This window comes from Nothoprocta perdicaria, unplaced genomic scaffold, assembly GCF_003342845.1.
Source record: "Nothoprocta perdicaria isolate Ctin4 unplaced genomic scaffold, notPer1 scaffold_1, whole genome shotgun sequence".
In the NCBI taxonomy this organism is placed as follows: Eukaryota; Metazoa; Chordata; class Aves; order Tinamiformes; family Tinamidae; genus Nothoprocta; species Nothoprocta perdicaria.
In genome coordinates this window covers 2,070,716-2,091,072 of record NW_020454093.1, presented here as the reverse complement: position 1 = coordinate 2,091,072, position 20,357 = coordinate 2,070,716, and the positions used below count along the sequence as shown (strand labels likewise).

The window sequence follows — 20,357 nt, the reverse complement described above, 5'->3', positions numbered from 1 at the left end:
AGTGCTGTTTTCAATAAAAATGAAGTTAAGGTTTTAAATGGGTGCCCTTGAGTTCTCCGTTTTCCGATTTCTCAGAAGGTGGTTCTGGCTGCTCTTCATGTTCTGAAGGGCAGGTCGACATTTCTGAGCCAACCGGTCTCGGGACTCGCGTGTTTGGGGAGGGAGAGGGAATGTTTATTTCCAACCCCCTTTTTCTTTTCTAGTAYTTGCTTCTGTGTGTGGAAGGGGAGTTAGCTACAACCTAATAGATGGGAGAATTGCTTCATTTCTTGCATAAAGGCATGGAGCGGAAAAATAGAATAAATTTGCTTCTGGAGAGAAAATAAAAGAAGGGATAATGCAGTAAAAAATTACATGTGTTTTATGAAAGGCAGCTTCGGTGACAAATGTGGCTTACAGAGAGCACAGAATAAAGGCACCTTTGTGTGCAGTATATCCTGCTGCCTTCCATGCGTCGTCAGGGCAGGTGAGGAAAATAGAGATTTTTTTTTTCAGTGTTGTCAATCAGTCAAGAGAGGGATTCAGAAGACTGAACGCAAACTGCTTCTGCAAATCAGAAGCCTATGAAAAAAACATTGACCTAATGATTTATGGACAGCTATTCCCCCACCTTTTGAAAGTCCTGGAGTCCAGCTGAAGTCAGCAGGGTTTGAAGGCATTGAATGTCTCAGAGGACTAGATTTGCAGTTGGGATGCAAATGCAGTGTTGCACAAATGCAAACTTACTTCTATAAAAGTGATTTCAGAGGGAGAATGGATATTGCCCAATTTCCACGTGAGGCATGAGGAATTTGGGTAACTGCGTGTTGAATGGGAAACTAGAAAGGGGGAGGTAGCAAACGTATTGGGAGATAATTTGTTTTGTCATAGGGCTGTTAATTACTAGCCAAATGCTGTCCCTGATGGCCAGTTCTTGAAATTTAGCCCAASGTAACAACCTCTGCTAATTCTGAGGGGAAGAATCTGATAGCCAAATATTTGAGCTTCATCAGAAGTAAAACTCGATGGTTTATTTAAAAAAAAAAACATAGAGAAGAGTTCCTAAGTTGTTTCTCTCTGCGAGGTTGCTGCTGTAAAGGAACCCATATTTGTTTTTCCTACTCTGTGGGCACTGGGGAGCAGTCCGTGAGAGGGCTGAGAGGTTTTTCCCTTGGCTCTGAGGAGTGCTCCAGGGGATTCCTGTTCGGCTGTGCCCTGGCCAACTGCATACAGGAGAGAAGAGAATCTCTTTCCTGCTTTTGTAGTGAGGAGAAGGTGAAACATGAAGATGAGGATAGTGAGTTCCTTGCCCTCTATTCTTCATCGAGAAGTGTGCAAATGCCTGGTCCTGTGGAGGGACTTGGATACCTGGGATAGGGTCTATCTCATCCCATAGACCTGGGTCTATGTCAGCCAGAACCTGAAGCTGACAGCAGCGACAAGCCCTGTAAGCAGTGACTGAGGGACTCCTGTTCTGTATTTTTTCTCTTTGTCTTTCTGTGTTGTTCCCAAACCCTCCCTGCCCCTACCCTGGCTTGCCAAGCACCTGCTTGCCCAAACTGCAGCTGAGGATGCAGATGAGAGCACACAGACTCACTGGCCTTTGTGGACAAGACATGGACTCCTGCAGTTGCTCAACCTACTTGCTGTTTGGGCATTATTAGACCATTTGTTCTGCTCTTTATTTTGTCTGCCATGTATATATTCATCCAACAGTATAAGAGATCTATCCTCAATTGCTTCCTAAAGACAAGAGTTAAAACAATTAAGGTGTCTTAGTAACTTTCTAAACATGGTAAGATTGTCTAGTGGCGTTACACTGTGTGCTCTAAATGTACTTTGTTCAATTAAAAAAACAGAACAAAACACTGCAGGATGCAATGAAMATACAATACATTGTGCTGATTCAGACATTGTTTCTCTTCTCAGTGTTCTACGCAAGAGTTCTTCTTGATAGTGAGCACCTTGTCTCGCCTGGAACTGGAAATTCAAGCTCTTGTTCCAGTCATACATTCTCATGTGAAAACCCCTCTTTTGCAAAACACACTGTTGGAAATCCCAGAACTTCTCACCCCAGTAAAACATTATTTAAAGATACTTAATGAAGAAGCAGCCAAGTAAGTACAGAAAACAGATGAATCTTCCATGCCTCATAAGCATGCTGCCTGAATGTACCCAGTGTTATAAAAATTATGCATCTTGTTTTAATACATCTAAGTTTTATATTTTTGGGTTCATATTTATATATGTACAGTTGCTTACAGTTAAAAGAGACTGTTGTTTTCTGCATTTTTTATTACTTTTTTTAAACAGTGGAGGCAAATATTTTGCCTGGTGCTGTCTGCCCAGTTGTCTTGTGGCAAGTAGGTGCTTATGATCTTGGATAGAAGAGCTGAAAGTATGGAGTTTATATGCCCTGTTGTCATAATTCTGTCTCTTCTTATTCCAATGAAATATGGTGCAGAAAAGGATGCTAGATCAGAATAAAAATGTATTATAAGGCATAATGTCTTTAAGTACTTTGTTATATAGAATTTTTTCTGAAGAACTACGACCTCCGTTATTATCCCTAGATCCTACTTCTAAGCCCAGGAGGAATAAGGTAGGAGAGAAAAGATGCAGAACAATAAAGCAAGAGCATGAGTTCCGTAAGGGAGAGATACATAAAAGCCTGTGATGGACAGGATTTAAGAGCAGGATCTTGAGGCCAGTAAAAGTCAAAGTCCTCAGAAGAAATAGTATAAAATCATCTGATAAAAGGTTCTTTCATGGTGCTGTGCACAGGGCAGCGTGTTTGACTTGCACAGCCAACCTTTATGAGTACTTGGCTTTGCAGGTTTTTGATCTCCCTTCAGCGTAGCTTTGTTTATATAACATGTTGAAAGGACATTCTGAACACAGAATGAATGTCATAAGCTTTACGTTGACATCTCCTAAGCCTTCCCGCTGWGAGCAAGTTTTATTTAACTTTCTTGAATGTTTCTGTATGTGTAATCTGCTTACTGTGATAATAATTACCATGAAATACATGGAAGCACTTTGATGAAAGGTGCARTATAAGGGTTAAATGTATATTTATACTGAGGCAGTAAAATCATTGCTCAGGTTGTTTTCTAGCAGATGAAAAATAAACTATTTTATTTAGAAGATCTTTCTGTATTTCTCCAGCTGGGATAGAAAAATTTACAGATGTAAAGTCTATAATTTCCTTCCTGAATCCAATACAGATGTGAGATCTATAAATTTGAAGTTGAAAAGAGTAGAAATATTTGCTCTGTCCTGTTCGACAGGAGGGATTACAAGATTTCTGCTGATATGTGGTATCCAGTTATTATTGTGGCAGGTTATGACAAAGCAGACTTTATGCTAATGATAACAAATTTGCTGTAGGTCAGTTTATTTTTCTATCATGTTGATGATGGCTAGAATATGCTTTAAATAGAACATATAAGAATATAAATAGTATGTATTTTAAGCAGAGATTTTATCTGAATTTGAGATGACTTTGAATAACCTGCCTCTTTTTTGTGATGAAAAACCTTGCTTTAGTGCAGTGCTGTTAACCATTTTAGACATATATATTAGAAGACATGAAAAAAATGTTTATACACACAAGCATGCATACACATGTATAATATCTACACTGCCTCGTGTTAATTTTTTTATGTGGCAGAAATGTATTCATAAAGTCCTGTAGTGCTTTTCAAGAATATCTCTCTGTTCCAGAGTTTTTTTGGAGAGGTTGGTGTTTTGTCTTATTTTTTGAAGCTGTCAACTTTTAGCTTTCGGTAGGCAGTTATCACATGGGAGTGACAGAGTCTTCACAATCAGCTTCTGGCTACTAGCTATCTTTTTCTTCCCATTCCCATGGAAACAGGTCTAATTAGCACAAAATCGTTTCTAAAAATTATTACTGTATTTTAAAATGGTGACTTTACTGTCACTTACATAATGATTTTGTCCATGTCATCAGAATTTGAAACTTAGCTCTGTTAAGACCTGTCTGGTCACTGGTTCCAGGTGTAGCTCTGCTCTTAGGCAAGAGGGTGTTGAACTCGGTGCAACACAAGACGTCACTGCCTCCATATTTCGTGGCTTTTAGGTTCCTACTTGCCTGCCCTCCAAATAATAGATGTCATAGTTATTATGTAATCAACTCATATATTTTTGTGCATGTTCTAAAATGCCAATGTATTTTTGGATTGCCTCGAAGCTCGTGGCTCTGCTTTTTATTGTTTTCCTGATGCTTATTTAAATAAGTTATTTTTTTGTTGGTTTTGGTGACAACYTTGCTTTTAATAGCTTTTTTTATTTCATGATTTTAAACATTCGAGTGRCATTTTGTATTCCAACTTTCAGTCCTGAGCTGAGATGGTACAGCCAAAACAATTCTCTCCTTCTCTGAGACTGGAAAAGAGTGTGTTTTGCATGTATTTAAACATATGCCCTTTTATCTCTTCTTGAGAAAAGAAGGAAGTTTCTCTGAGAAACTCTCAATGATGTTCTGCTTTGACAAAGGCCCTGTGGGAGTGATTTTTCCCTACTATCCTCATGCAAATTTGCTTAAAACTTGGCAAAATTCTAAACTTGGGGAAAATCTTTGTCCATGTGTTTTATAGAGATTATCTAGAGCTCTGCATTAATAAGGATCCAGGTTTTGTCTGCACTTCTRCTTGGCCAAGAGAGCACACAGAAACCTGAGGAGTTTGAGCTGAGACGTGGAAAGATGTGCCAGGGTTTGGGACAGCATAAGGAATGTGATGTGGGAGAGCAGAAAGGAAGGAACAGGGCTAGTGGTTAGTCTTGAATAACATTTTCTTTGGCGGTGGGGAGCAATGGGTTGCTGCTGTGTAGCCGTGCTCTGTTTGTGGCAGCTGTTGGGACATGTGCTGTACAAACAATCAAATACCAGAAGAGCTGTTTCTAGAAGGGAATAAAGCTAGTGTTAAGTRACAATAATGAATAAAACTGCAGAAGAATTAGGGAATATAGCTTTGCTTTTATTATTATTTTATATTTTCTCCTGATAGGTCTGGGGATAAAACTCAACTATTCAAAGACCTTACAGACTTCCCTGTCATCCAAAAGAAAAAAGAAGAAATCTTGGATGTACTTTCTAAAATCCAATTACATCTGCTGGAAATCCGTAAACAGATAAAGAATCCTTCTGCAGAGTATGTTACAGTTTCTGGTCAAGAGGTAATATGGTGTCTATTTTGTATGATAGTATCTTTGAGTGCCTGGAAATTAGCTTAAGATTTAGGCTACCTAGGAGTCTTTTCCTATAACATGATGTATGCATGATAACTGAGGTCATTTGAAAATAGTGGCCAGCAATAGGACTAGAGGAAACGGCCACAAACTGAAGCATCAGAAGCTCCACAGGAACTTAAGGAAACGCTTCGTCACAGTGAGGGTGACAGAGCCCTGGAACAGGCTGCCCAGGGAGGTTGTGGAGTCTCCTTCTTTGGATGGAGAAAACCCGCTTGGATGCAGCCCTGTGCCACGTGCTCCAGGTGACCCTGCGTGAGCAGGGGGGTTGGACTAGATGACTTCTGAGGACCCTTCCAACCTCAACCATTCTATGAAAATACACTCTACATCTTTGAATAGCATTATTCAGATAGTGTCACTTTTGTATTTGTCTCACTCTATTTTAGTGATCTAAAGAAAAAAAGATAACATTTTATTTTACTAGTTTTAATTCTTAAAAGAACTGATCGGCCTGGAGTGGTTAGGAGCCAGATGATATGCAGGTGTAGACGAGCTGTACTTCAGTGAGCCAACAAACTTGGCACACAAAAAAAGAGGTGACGGATGTGCCCAGGGTGAGGGGGGAAGTTGAAAGGGGCAATGAGGTAACTGAATGACAGTTCAGCACTGTCATTTGGAAGAAATCTTGGGGAATATCCCCCAGACTAGAGAACAGAAATAGACACTGAGAAGAAGTGAGGAAGTAGATCGACCACTTGGGTAGAAGAGCGATGCTGAGGATGGAAGAAGCTGATGGCAACCTCTGCCAGGCTGGTGGACTAAGGGGTAAAGAAAGAGACACAGCGGGCAGAAAGGCAATACTCAAAGTGAGAGAGAAAGCAGTAATGAAGGGGCTAGGAATAGCAGCATTTGAGAAGRTCCTCATGGGAATACTCCTGTTGGTGAGAATGAGCAGGGAGGAAATGTAGCTAATGGGTTAGGTAAACTTTTCAACATGGATGCTGAATCTGAGAGGAAGCATGGAAGTATACATTAGAGCACTGTATGAGAAGAGCCAGGATTTGAAAGGTTCCTCTTAGGGGAGAAGGTTTGAGAGGGGGCTGAAGACGCCTTTGTGGAGGAAGAAAGAAGAGAAAAGGCTGGTTCAATGGAAGAGAGAGTGAAGGAGGCAGATAGATGTGAACTCTACTGGAGAATATTTGGAAACTGCCATTCACTGTAGAGTTTTTTTAGAGAGGGGGCCTTTGTAGGAGTGAACACCTCAGAAACCATTTTAGACAGAGATCAATCTTCATACACGYGTAGAAGGAGCTGAAGAGATTGTGGGCACTGTGACATCTGGTGTGGGTGTTTCAGAGACATTGAGAGAAGCAACAGAGGAAGGGTTGCAGAAGATGGAGGTGGGGTAAGGAAAGGCATCTTTTGAAAGAAAGAGAAGTAATGTTAAAGGAGTTGTATGGGAAGAGCAGAACAAAAAATATAAAAAAATRGCAAAGTATAGCAAAAAGCTCTTTGATTGCAGTTCTCTTTCAGATCCATGTAACGCATTTTTCTCAAGGTGTTGCAGCATGTAAGCGTTCTGAAGGACGGACTTGGGCAGAAGCAGGTTTATAGTCTGCTAGTTCTGTAAGAGAYAGAAGCTGCAGAGAAACTTTCTATGTATCTCCCTACTCCGAACATRTATTGGTGGTAAAAGCTTTCTTGGAGTGAAGCAAAGTTAAATTATAAGGTGCATTATGTGTGCCCGCAAGGCCAAAATTATGAATACACAGATAGATTTTGAGAGTCAGCCCTCTGGTTGTTAACATAGCTTTGGCATAGAGTTTCTGTTGGAGCTGTGGTGAAGCTCCAGTAGAGGTATCCCTTCTTTCCAAAATACAAGTTACACCTGTATCCATCTTATCTTTTGTTTCCAGACCTCTAATGTAATTGATTGCAGCCACTAAACAGGGCAGAGGGCTGTCCAGTTACTGATAGCCTTGCTCGGTGTTTCAGGGATTAGAGAGAGATTGCTGTACTTGGCAGGAGTTTGCTTTGTGCATAGCTCTAGTAGTGTTTTGGTTCAAGTTCGTTAAATATGACAATTATTTATCTGACAGCTAAGAATTAAAGGACGAGAAGGCTGCTCTTTTCATTGGTGTGAAGGAGATTGCAGTCTCTTGCTCCCTCCTCGCTTGCTGCACAAACGAAGCAGGCGGTTGAACTGGATGTGTTAATTTAGGCTGCTCCAAGTTCAGCCAGGCATCCAGGGTAGACATAACCGTGGTGATATTGGCTTGCCTCCCCTTTAGCAGCACAGCTTAGGTGGTGGTCTTGGAATGAACTTGAGAAAAAGCTGCCCGATCTACACAGCAGCAACAGCACTAGGGGCTCTGCACGCTTCCAGGTCTTTGCAGATGTCTGCTTCTACCCATTTGCAGCCTTTTTGTCTAATATGTATAATGCAGTTTCAGGGTTTTCACTATTTTGAGTATTCTTTGGTGAACTAAGGTATTACATCTTGTGTTCACGCTGGGATTTTTCTTGTTGTTTGTACCTGGAGGTGACTACTGGCAATGCTGCTGATGTGGGGAGGGTTTTATCCAAATTGTACAGACTGTAAGAGAATAATTTTGTTAGATGAAGGTCTGATGGTTTGCTGTAAAGGTGATGTGGATCCAGGTTAATCTAATCTCTGCTAGGAATTCATTTGGCGGCAGGATTCTTTTACTTAGGCATTATGTGAGAATGCCTCCGTTCTCTCAGATCTTAACTCCTCAGGCTAATGCTATAAAGCTAACTGACATGAATCATGTAAGGCACTGCTATAAGCACATTATATAATTTTCACTGCTCTAAGCCTCTTTACTATTCTTTTTCCCTGTTCCCTCCCTCCCTGACCCCCCAGAGGATCTAAACTGGAACTAATGTACTTTAAATACAGTGCAAGCCTCTGAGGTTTGGAGCTCTTGTTGGTGAAATGTCCCGGGGAGCTACGGCCGAGGAGGAATCACCAGTCCCCGGCCAGCAAAGTACATCTCATGACTGATGAGGAGCAGCCTTAGTGCAGGTGGCTTCTAGTGTAAAGTCTATGTGAGTAGCTGGGCGCCAGGTCTGGGGCACCTGAGCCAGACCTGCTGCTTTTGGTCTGGTTTTTGACTAGGAAGAAGGTGAGGAGAGCATGTTAGTGATAGGAGGCATAGAAGAGCAGAGAGGAGGTGGCAGCAGCACAGCGGGACAGAGCACAGCTTGGGAAAGGAGCTGCTCTTTGCTGCAGCGTTGTCCTAACTCGCTTTTGGCAGAAAAACAAGAACTCTGTCTGCTTGTGGCCTGCTCTGATACACAGACTTCTTCATAGCTGAAGAATATGTTCCTGTAGTCTCCCTAATTAACTGTGACGTGTAATACTATGTTTCTGTTTTAGTTCTTGATAGAAGTCAAGAATTCCCTTAAATCATCTGTGCCATCTACCTGGGTTATGATTAGTAGGTATGTAAAATGTCTTCGTCTTACAAATAAAATGTACCTTTTTATTATAAAGCTAATTCCATATATATTCTGCGTTTTCCATGTCTTTCTTTTAAAATGAAAAACAGCCAAACAAAAATATCATCTTAATTTATTGTCATAACTTTATTTAAAAGCAAACAGGAAAAAAAAGCTTCTCAAAACATTTGTTTTGACATAATAGATACTTAGCGGAATGTTACTTGTTTCTCTTTCAAATTATATGTGTTGGTGTCAAAACTATGGTCTTGATTCAGTTGCACCTACAATTTGTAGTCACCCATCTCATAAAATCATAGTTTTTATGTTTATTCAGAAATGTAAAGCTGGGCAAACGTGTTTCTCACAATACTTTTAGTTTCTGTAAGATGTCGTTTTACTCCCATGCACAGACTTTTCTCGCCTTTGTGATTAGTGTTACATAAACGTAACTTGTAGATAGACTTTTAACAGTAATAGGAGATGGACTGAATTATGTAATTTTTTTTGCTTTGACTTTTATTACTTTAACAATACCTTAATTTGTTTAATGCATTACTGCAGACAGCTAGCACCATTACCTAGCCCTTAGAAAGCAGGGAGAGTTCTCAGTATTACCTAACCCAGAAACAGGTGAACTCTGAAATGTTATTCTGTTGGCTTATGCAAAGATTTAATATTAAAAACACAGATTATGCAGAACTAAGACCGTGAAGAACAAACTACCATTAATCTGGATCTTGTAAAAGAATGTCTGAAAATGCCAAGAAGGATGGCATAAGTATAGATATATGTATATAAATAAATAACAAGTACCCCTGGTGGAAGTTAGTATCCATTTAAACAGTCTCTATTTATTAAGTTTCCATCAGGCTATTTGGTAAGTTCTCCTCTTTGAAGTAATCTTTGGGAAATATTGTATATGTTACCCAGTCACAAAAAAGGTCATCCATTTGCGCAGTGTATTGGTGATAGCGTTGTGAGAGCTGTGTGCTGCATTGATATATGCTGCGCTGCAAAAAGCATTTTAAAAGCTCTCTGAATTGGCCCTGCTGCAGTAACCAAGCACTTTATTCACAATGCAGAATATCGGAATCAATAGAGTTTGGTGCCACAATAAAAGAACATTCCCTTTTTACAGCTATTTCAAGGCTCGCAGAGAATAAGAAAACTARTCTAATTTTCCATGTAGATGACATAACTGATTGCTTGGTAACCYTGATTTCCTATTTGGCTTTCTTCTGTTTCCAGCACAAAAGCTGTCAGCCGTTTCCACTCTCCTTTTATTATAGAAAATTACAGACATCTGAATCAGCTCCGGGAGCAGCTAGTCCTTGACTGCAATGCCGAATGGCTAAATTTTCTAGAGTAAGTTTAAAAAGTAGATTCAGGTTTCATCATTTTATTTAGTTGTTTATTTTATTACTACATGAACAGAAAAAGATTTGTCTGCGAAGGAATAGTAAAGTTGATAACTAGGGTTTTTTTTTGTAGACTACTTACTTGAAAGATATGACAAATTAGAATACTGTCCTTCAAGTTAAAGTATTTGAAGGTAAGACCCTTGCAGACTCATGTCAGCAGGGATATCTCCACAAGACTTMGAAATTCTGATCGAAGTGTACAGTATTAAATAAATAAAGTGCCTCTCTAAATTGGAAAATTAGCATTACAGCCCTCATCATGAAAATGCGACTGGCTATAAATGTGTGATATTGTATGCAGTGGTTTTATTATTCAAATTCAAGATGAATGAAAAGATAATTCATTATACCAGCTAATAAAAATTCACTTTTAATAGTAGTTGAATACAGTGTGGCTTCCCTGTTAAGACCTGTTAAGTGTACCATTGTTTTTAAAAATATAGAAATGAAATAATTGGGCAATCTCTTGGGTGAATATGATTATCTAAAACCCTCTCTTTTAATAGGCTAACTCTGGTAGCCTGTTAATATCTTAGGTATTAAGCTATATCTAGCTTAGGTAATAAGCTAAAAGGTAACCAAAGTATTGCCCCTCACAACCAGCATGTGAGAATTTTCTATATTGGATTAGAGTTTTAAAATAAATTACTTGACTTCTTAGCTAATGGATCTTCAAAATGGTACTGCTGAAACCCTCTGTGACCTGCCAGCACATGAAATTTCTGCAGATAAATGTTTTTGTGCAAAAGGTTGCTCCTTGCCTTCTTTTTCATATGCAAATGGTCTCCACGTGTAGTTATCTTCTTCAAAAAAGACTGCGCTTCTGCTCTGTTTACTGAATGAAATCCTGGACAGACGAGTGAGTCTGTCGGGTACCCCTTAGAAAGGAGAGGTCAAAATTCCTGGTGCAGCCCTCTAAAATCTTCGTATGATGAASTTCTAGAAGAGGGAGCCCAGCCTCTCTGATATCCAAGGCTTTACAATTCTATAAAAATAGTTCAGTTAAATAACTCTTGCCACTAAATTAGTCATGTATGTTTGAAGAGATCTCTGTTAACCTTTCCTCACTTTGATCTACTACTTTTCATGGTTATGTTGCTGTTTTCAGTGCTGGGAAAGGAAAACCTGTCTGTCAGAGCTTGCTTCTTCCTCACCCTGCTTTTTCTTTTTTTCAGTTTTACTGCTTTGGCATGGCTTCTCTTTCTCTTATGTTTTCCAGTTTAGAGTTTGTAACTTTATATTTCCCTGTTGTAACTTTGAGACAAGGAAAGGAGAAAAGAAATTCATGAAGGCTAAGAGATTGGAGACTGAAAACTGTTCTCTTGGTAGCTTCATTATTGTGCTGGGTGAAACACTGCCATAAGCTGAAAATGAATTCTTGATTTTTTTTCCTCATGTAATAACCATATTTTACTGAAATTCTAGACAGCTTCTGGGTTCAGATACCTTTTTTTTTTTTTTCTTCATTATAATTTATAGTAAAGTAAACTGGCAGTTGGGATGGGATCATTTGTCATAAACAGCGGCGTATTATAAACCTCATTAGGCAGCAAGGATCAAATGAAGACCCTTTAGATATGAGCTAATTAATTTCATTATTCCTGCTTTTTCATGCTTAAATAAAAAAATCACTGTTACAGCCAGAACATGAAGTCTGCCTCGATTCAGATTAATATGTTGCAGGGAGAGTTGAAGAACAGGCCAAGCACCTTGTGAGAAAGAGGCATGAGATGTATATTGACAATGCCTATGTGTCCATATGAAATTAATTTGTTTTCTTCTTTTATTTATCCCTGTTTTGCTGTAGCCATTTCAGTGAACATTATCACCCTGTGTCTAAAGCCATTGGTCACCTAGCAACTATTGACTGTCTCTTCTCCTTGGCCCAGGTGGCTAAGCAAGGAGACTACTGCAGGTAATCAATTTCTAATTTTTGTTTAGGAATTTATAGGGGATTATAAGAGAGCGTTTAAAATAAATTTCATTGGATTATGCATAGCACAATAAAATGTATTATTAAAATTGTTTGCAGTAGTTTCAGGTTAATCAATTTTTGCAGACCAACACTTGTAAGACTTAATCCAAATCTGTAAATGATACAGTTTAAGTTTGACTGCTTATTCTGGTCTGTCTGTTGTTTGACTTGAGTGTTGATAGATATTGCCTCACTTGCAGGTAAATTAATCTAAAGCTGTTAGATTTTGAAYRGAAATGTCCATACTCTAAATGTAATGTCCATACTCTTTTTTTCTCCCCAARGTCTGAATTTCCAATGCCTTTCCGATCCCTAAGTTGCTAAGGTGTATGACATGTATTTCCAAAAGGTACTTCTAGTGAGGAGAGGTAAATGTTGATGTGACCCTGCAGAGCAGTGCTGATGTCTCACCTAGAGTAACATGTTTGGGTCTGATGAGCTGTGTGCTTCCCCCGCCCCAAACACAGGAGTGCAGACCTGGGGATGCTGCCAATGCCGAGGCTCTTGGAAATGCAGCAAATTATGTATTATATGTGTGTAGTAGAAGGGAAATCAGCCAACACACATTTTGCTTTTATACTGCATTATAGGTAATATTGATCACTTCTGGGCCCTTGAGATCTTGTGTGCCTCTATCAAGATCTTTTTGAAAGTAATTGCTAGCTTATTTCTATATACTCAGATGAGAAAACAAACTGAAATATGATTAATTCACTGTGGGGATTTTAAATAATTCACTGATTATTAAAGAGTGGCTTAGAGCTTTCAAAGTGGCAGGGAGGAGACTTCTCAGTTAAACTTCAGAAGGAATTATTATGGTTCTTTAGTGTGTTGAACCTCAGGGAAGATGTCAATAATTGATTTTAGGGGACTACTAAATGAAAGATTGGACTTCCAGTTATGTAATTTAAGTGGGGTTTGAGCTGGAACCATTTTGGATTAAATGAGGGCTTCYAGAGGGGTCTGACTGAGTTGTGCTGTTAGGAGCACAGGGTGCTGAGGAGAGGTCAGCACCTCTGACTGCCTCCCGGGCCRTCTCGGGAGCCCTGTGTCAGGACACCCGCTCTTTGCATGGACAGGGTCCAAAGCAAAGTCAGCTCCGTGAAGATGAAGACACAGCCTCAACCTCAGCTGAGATTTTTGCAGCCGTTCTGCAGACTCGTGGCTTCAGTTAGCTTTGAGGAACGCGACTGAAAGGGATTATGTAACCAAATGTCACGTTCCTGCGTTCCACTGCAACATACTAATTTTTTTTAGGGAACTTGATGACACTTGCTGTGGGAACGCAGGGCAGCAGGGGCCTTGTGCCTGAGCCCCTGCTTCTGCCAGCGCTGCTGCGTGAGAGCGGAACAGGCAGTCGGCCAGGCTGTGGCATCCYGAAACTGCCTCCTCTCTCCCGATTGCAGGGAGGGTGCCCTGAGCACGAAAAAGAAGGAAGTGATTTCCCACAGAGGAGGGYAGGAATTTAAAGAAGCAAGTGGGTCGTTTAGCTGGCATCTCACTGAGGTACAAAGTGGAGAAGTACAGGASTAAGTGCAGCAAGGTGGTACAGGTGGTACCCTTTGGGGTCCATCATGTTACAACCCCAATCAAGTGACGTATCCACTAAGAGAGGGGATGAAATTTTCTTTCTTTGTCTCCGTSACCCTAAGGCTCTGCCCTACTTGGTTTCACCTGAAAATCTCCTTATGCTAAAAAACATGGTATTTTTTAACTTGTACCTCTTTCCTCAGTGATTCCTGTTCCTAATATGTTTTTTTTCCCCCTTCCATTTTCCTTTCTGATCTTATAGTTGTTCTTCTATTTAAGGAAAGCCACATTTCCTGCATGTTGTCTTCCCTCTGGAACCTACCCTAACTTCCGGTTCAAAATTTATGTGGCTTTATTCCCATATTCTCTTTCCTTAACTTACTGCTCTTACAGGAAAGTGCCTGTGCTGCTAGTCCTGGCGAATGCTGTTGCTGAGACATGAATCTGTATTTCTTCCTAATTAATGTTGCATTTCAGCTATACTGAAAAAGAAAAAAAAATTGCAGAAAAAAAATAGTTTGTAATTTAGTAGAATATGCTCTTTTCTGGTTTGTGCTCTGTGAAGAATATACAGCTTTTAGGTGATACATAGCATTGACTTATACAACTTCTGTTAGTAATAGCCTTGAATGTAGATAAATTTGCAGCTACCAAAGGTGGAACTGTTTGAAGCAGCTTTTTGTGCTTTGGGAATGAGGAAAAAATGGGTAGAATAAATGCAGTTTGCATATTTGTTTCTTAAAGAATACTGTCATTTCTGTGTGTCAGCTTAGACGATAAGCTCTTTCTGCTGCCAGTTATTGTGGTGACTCTTAAGAATCTTATTGTGATGACTCTTAAACGTGATGACTCCTAAACGTCAGTGTTTAGGAGCTGCTGTCAGGTATGAAACTGTTAATCTTCATAAGAAAACTACAGTTTTGTCACGCTGTGGTCTTTTATTTATGTAGGTTAATGTGTTATGGTGGGCCTATCTGTAGTTGGACATTTTTTTACTTCTCCACATGCTCCAGCCAAGGCAGGCTAGCCTGGTTCATCAGAGAAGCCAGTCCTGAAGTTACTAAATGTACCTGCAAATGGTGAAGCTTTGAAGAGCTGGTGTGGTGCCTGTCGGAGGASAGTGGTTTTCTTACTTGCTCATTTTGTAGAGCTTCCTAGTTCTTTAGAATATATATGAATGAAAAAAAATATGGAAATACTCAAAAAAATATATCTTCCTTTTTTATTTATTTATTAATAATTAACCGAGTTAAACTCAGAAAACATGATTGGAAGAATATATTCTTGTACCATTTGTATTTTTTCACAAAAGCTTGTAGCTTAAACTATACCTCATAGGTTTTTAATTGTATTCGTTCTAAATAATTGGATGGAATAAATGTTGAAATTTAGATCTCTTCTTTTTTGCAGACCAATTGTGCAAGATACTCAGAGAGAAATTATCATAAAAAATGGCAGGCACCCTGTGATTGATGTGCTACTGGGAGAACAGGATCAGTATGTTCCAAACACCACTAACCTTTCGGTAAGTACTAAGATACCATCTGAGCTTCAAAATCATTCAAGAAGAGGACTCTAGGATTTGCTTCTGGGCCAGAAAATTAAGATAAAAATTATCATGCAAAAGGCTGCTTGCTTGCATTTTAGAAGAAGGTTGCTAGACAAGACCACATCTATTTTGTCCTTTTTTGATAGCTAGTAGCCTGATGCATTATGCAGACTTGTTCGGATGTAATGTCATAAAAAAGGGAAAAGAAAGATCATCTTAAAATTAGGAAAATGAAAGTTTAAATGGTTACTTTATGAATGGTAAATGAGTAAATTTTTTTTAAGTCATCTTGAAAGTTTGCTTATTGTCAGTAACTTTAATGTCAAGTTTGTGAAGTGGARTTTTTTCTTAGTTGGTGCTGTAAGGGTGTCTAACATACAAAGTAGCAACAGTCTCAGTTTCTATGTCACCTACCTAGGCTTAGTTTTCTGATTTACTTCTAAGCTAAATCAGATTTAGGTAATTTTGTACTAATTCCATTATTTCTGGAATTATTAAAATTATGCAGCCCTTATTACTGCTACAGTGTAGCTCGGGCTCCCTGGCTGTTCATTTCTTGGTATCATGCATTTTTCTGACTGCACATTAGTTGTAAGAAGCCATTTGCATTAACATACTAAAGCTTCCTAATGTGTATTTTGTGGGCCGTAAGTCCCCTGGCTCTTGTTTTCTGCCATGGAGTTTTAAGTAACACAGTGTTGGGAAGTAGGAAGATGGTCACTTGCTTGGTACTGTCAGCGGGTCAAAGAAAGTGTTTGCTTGTTTGGGGGGAAGGTCCTTGTTAATGCTGTCGGTTCAGTATTACCTAAATTTTATGATCTAAATCTCTTTAAATTACTCCTCGTATGTAGTTACCTGGGGTAGAAAACATTATTTTATTTTATATATCTGCTTGAGCATATTTTAGTTTATTTCCTTTTTCCCAATGAACTGAAATCTCTTTTAAACTACTGTCCTCTTGAGATTTTTTCATTAAATATTCGTCTTTTTTTTTCTTTGGAAACATTAGATTTCTGTTCTTAATGAATGTAAAAAATGTACTTGCAGCTTCCTTCTGAATGCTAACTCCCTCTTTATACTACTGTTTGAACTCAGAAGAGACAGCAATGTTCTACATTGGAGCTTATCACAGCAGATATCATTCAACATCGCATATGTTTATCTTGAAACATTTTTAAATGCCAAACGATGCTATAGATATTCTGCAATATTTCAGTGAAAAGTAAACCTTTTAAAAATTATTCATCAAGTCAGAGCAAGCAACAGCTGTCACTTTCAAAAAATGTGACATTTCATTCAGCAATCAACATTCACTTTCCTTATCCACATATCTTATATCTTATCCACATTCTTGTGGATTCCATGTCTAAATATTACAAAATCAAGTAATTTTGGTAAAATCAACTTGGCTTCTACTGTTGATTTGAATCCTCTCTTTTCTGTAAGAAGTGGGAATCAATTTATTAAAATGCTCATTTTTAAACCRAAATGTTTGAATCGGCAGGAAAATGCATTGTGTCATGTTTTCAGCTGAAATGTTGTAAAATATCTAACTTGAGGAAGAGCTTCCTTCCAGTGCCCTGATAAAAACAACTTGTTCTTTCCTGCTGCTCCCCAAAATATTCATGGATTCCTTTATTACTTGTACATTTAACCACAAATTCCAGTCAGATGTTAGCTTATGGTTTCATGTAGTTGTAAGGGCAGGTGGATGTTGTGGTCTGATGCTGCAGCATCATCAGCCTTTCTGAGAGCTGGTTTAGCAAAGCTGCCGCTAGGCCCAGGCTGAGCTTGGAGGGAGCCCGGAGCGGTACCAGACCCGTGCAGGAAGGCGGTGGGTTGAGCCTCACAAATCCTCCTCGTGCGAGGCAAGGCTCTTCTGTGACTGTAGCAAATGAACTCGCCCCAGTTTTAGCTCCCTCTAATTCTGTTGGGTTGAGCTAAATGGTGGCCCTGGCAAATTTTAGTAGCAGTATTGACACCACGGCATGAGGACTGGGCTGTTAGGGATTCTCTTCTCCCTGTAGCTGTATGCATTTCATTGCACCCATCCTTTCGGGCTGATAATGGCGTTGTCTGGCTATATTGTGAGTTTCTTATGGATGGGGTTTCCTTAGCAAAAGCTAAGCAGCTGTTTGCATGTATCTGCAGACCTGTGAAGATCAGAAGGTTTATTCCATCAAGATTCTTACACTGTTCTCATGGTCACAGTGCCCGATCACTTCCCGCTTTCCTAAGTTATGTGGCCACACTCTGTCATGTGCTTGTTTTGTCTCTATTTTCCTGTGCACCTCCCATGGGGCAGTAGAACGTTTTGCCTTTTGATTCGTTTATAATTTCTTGGGTTTTGTTGCAATAGAAAGGAAAAGTCTCATTGTCTAAAGTTGGATTGTCCTTCTGTAACTTAATTTCATAGCCTTGATTCAAGCCCTGAGAAGGCTTTATTGTTTCATAGGTAAGTTTCCATACTTTATTGGCAATTGTCTTGCACCAGAGGAAGAAAGTTTTGTTCTGGAGGCCTGGATAGTGTACCATGGGGAGTCCTAGGGCTGAGCTGAGCTCTTTGATTTAATTTTTCAGACAATTGCTGAGATTAGATTCAGTGCTAATCAGAGACTGGCTACAGTCTGCTCACAATATCTGTGTGGCAGTCAAGTCTTGAACTCTAACGTCTTGATTTCTTGTAGCAACCGGACTGTTTGGTTGTGGTTGTGTTGTGCTAAGGCAAAACAAAAATAGGAATGGGTGTAAAATCTAGATCAGTTCTTTGTCTTCCAGATCTTCTCCCCATTTATCAATGAGAACTCTAACGAGGAAGGAATCCAGATAACTAGACTGTGGGCAGCAGGAGCTCTGCTGAAATTTCCCCTTCTTTCAGAAGAAGCTTACAGAAAGTTSTCCAAGTGCTTTCCTGGCTCCTTGGTGGAGGAGGGGAAGCTTTCTCATCTTTCTGCCCATTTTGCTCGAGAGTAATTAATTATCAGAGTGACGATGCTCTTTTACCAACCTGGAAGTTGGAAGACTTTGAAGTACCTGGAGAGGTGAATCAGTGAACTCCAAGAATGACATTCACTTGGAAGCAGAGTGTACAATCCTCAGAACACCTCCTTTGTCCCTTTAAGTCATACAGACACCTCAGGACATGTTATATAAGGGCCTCAAGAAGGACACTGTATCTAACCACTGTTTTGCATCCACAGGGAGATGGCGAAAGGGTCATGATAATAACTGGACCCAACATGGGAGGTAAGAGCTCCTACATAAAGCAAGTTGCGTTGATCACAGTCATGGCCCAGATCGGCTCCTTCGTTCCCGCAGAGGAGGCAGCGATTGGGGTCGTGGATGGTATTTTTACCAGGTAATCTTTTATAACATGCTGCATCTTCAGAACACATTGTGGCTGGGGGGATGTGCATACATATGTATACAAGTGTGTATATATGTGTGCATGTGTGYGCATATGTGTATGTTTATATGTATTTATGTGGCAAAGTATAATTTCATTTTTCATTTAGAATTTCAGAGTTTGTATTTGCAGTTTTCTTTTTCATTTTTAAACACATAGAATGGTTGTTTTGTTTGGTTTGGAGTACTCATTTTCTGGTGAGCTGTGTGGCTGATGCACCTTTTTATGGAGTCRTGAAATTAGACCTGAATCTTCGAAGGAAGTTTGTGTCTGTCCTGATAAAGGTCAGGATGTCCAACAACTGCTGCTCAAATGGACACCTCAGCCAAATATTCTACTGGGTAATAGCCAAATGCTTCTTCCCTAAAATGAATGCCTCCCTTCTAAAATTCATGCAATTTTTTTTTTTTTTTTTTTTTTCTGTGTAGCATATTTATACATAGCTACAGTGTTCAAAAGTAAGAATTTAGGCCTGCATATGTTGTTTTGCTATTCTTTTTCTGGTGCTATCATGCTTTAGTTGATGATTTCTAAAGAATGTATAATTGCAGTTCAGTTCATTCAGCATCTCAGTTTTATTTTTAAAATAGCGCTGAATAAATTGTAGAAACTATTAATAAAGTAAAAAAAAATGGTGGGCTTTATAGCTTGAATAGTTACTGAGAAATATTCAGCTGTTTCTTGCCCTTCATCTTTTACTATTTATTTATCATCAAAAGGTCTGTTTTGCTGATGCAGTGTGAGCTGGGTAATTGATGGTTTTGAGATCACGCAGCGATGGCATATCCATTGCAGAATTATCTTTTCTGAAATTCTATTTTCATGTGGCAGAGTGCATTTGGGAGTTAAATTTTCTCAGAAAATCTGAAGTATCGCTCATTTGGAGTTGCTTAATCATACAAAGATGTTGTGTTCTTATGCCTCATTGTGTCATGACAAAAATAAACAAAATAGGGCTTTGATGCACTTCAGTGCTAAGCAATTGAACAAATTGGAAAACAATTGGTATTATCTTTCCAAAATTAATTGGAACTGAAAATATAAAATAGTTACCTCTTTTCCCTGTCCTATATGGAAAGTAACAATTGACTAGTTTAACGAATGAGCATGTGTTGAGGGGATATAAGATGCAATTTATTTATGGCAAATAAAGTTCTAAGGTTACTAACAATTTGAAGATTATTTTTGTCTTCTGCCATGTTTCCTTGGCGAACAGAGACCACATTTTTTGTATTCACACTGACATATTTTCTAGCCATAAGATAGAAGCCTATTTCTCTTAGGCCAACACCCCTTTCCTCTACTTCTCTTTCACTTTGTCATTGCAACAGGATATTTCTGCAGGAAGATTGAGAAATGGTCACTGGGACTGATTTGTTATGTACTTCCTAGCAAGGCAACATACTATTCTTTGTCCTTGGTAGTCTGAAATCTTTGTTTTTATATATATATATAAAATAAATATATATATATATATATATATATATTTTATTTATATTTATATATTTATTTATATTATATTATATAATAATATACATTATATATATTTATATATATAAATATATATATATATAAATAAATAWATATATATATAAAAAAATTAATCTGTCCCTCTCATTTCACATAGCCTTTTACTATATGAGATACACTTTAGCACCTGTCCTGATAATAGTTTTACTTCTGGCCATGCTGCCTTGTGTATTTAGGTCTCGAGCCAAGCAGGATCAGGGTGTGTGTCACTTACTGGGGATGAGGTTTCAGACATGGTAATTTGGTGCCCAATCACATTCTAACCCAGGGCATTATTTTTTCCCT

General features: G+C 38.9%; 1 protein-coding gene across 1 annotated transcript in view; it reads left to right on the top strand.

Annotated features, from left to right (window-relative positions):
- MSH3 (mutS homolog 3) overlaps positions 1 to 20,357 on the top strand; it is a 95,790-nt gene that overhangs the window by 58,376 nt on the left and 17,057 nt on the right. Inside the window, exons 14-20 of the mRNA XM_026035311.1 lie at positions 1,909 to 2,096; positions 5,010 to 5,178; positions 8,597 to 8,661; positions 9,910 to 10,026; positions 11,890 to 11,997; positions 14,998 to 15,112; positions 18,337 to 18,494. Coding sequence (XP_025891096.1) covers positions 1,909 to 2,096; positions 5,010 to 5,178; positions 8,597 to 8,661; positions 9,910 to 10,026; positions 11,890 to 11,997; positions 14,998 to 15,112; positions 18,337 to 18,494 — 920 coding nt within the window. The remainder of the gene's footprint in view (positions 1 to 1,908; positions 2,097 to 5,009; positions 5,179 to 8,596; positions 8,662 to 9,909; positions 10,027 to 11,889; positions 11,998 to 14,997; positions 15,113 to 18,336; positions 18,495 to 20,357) is intronic.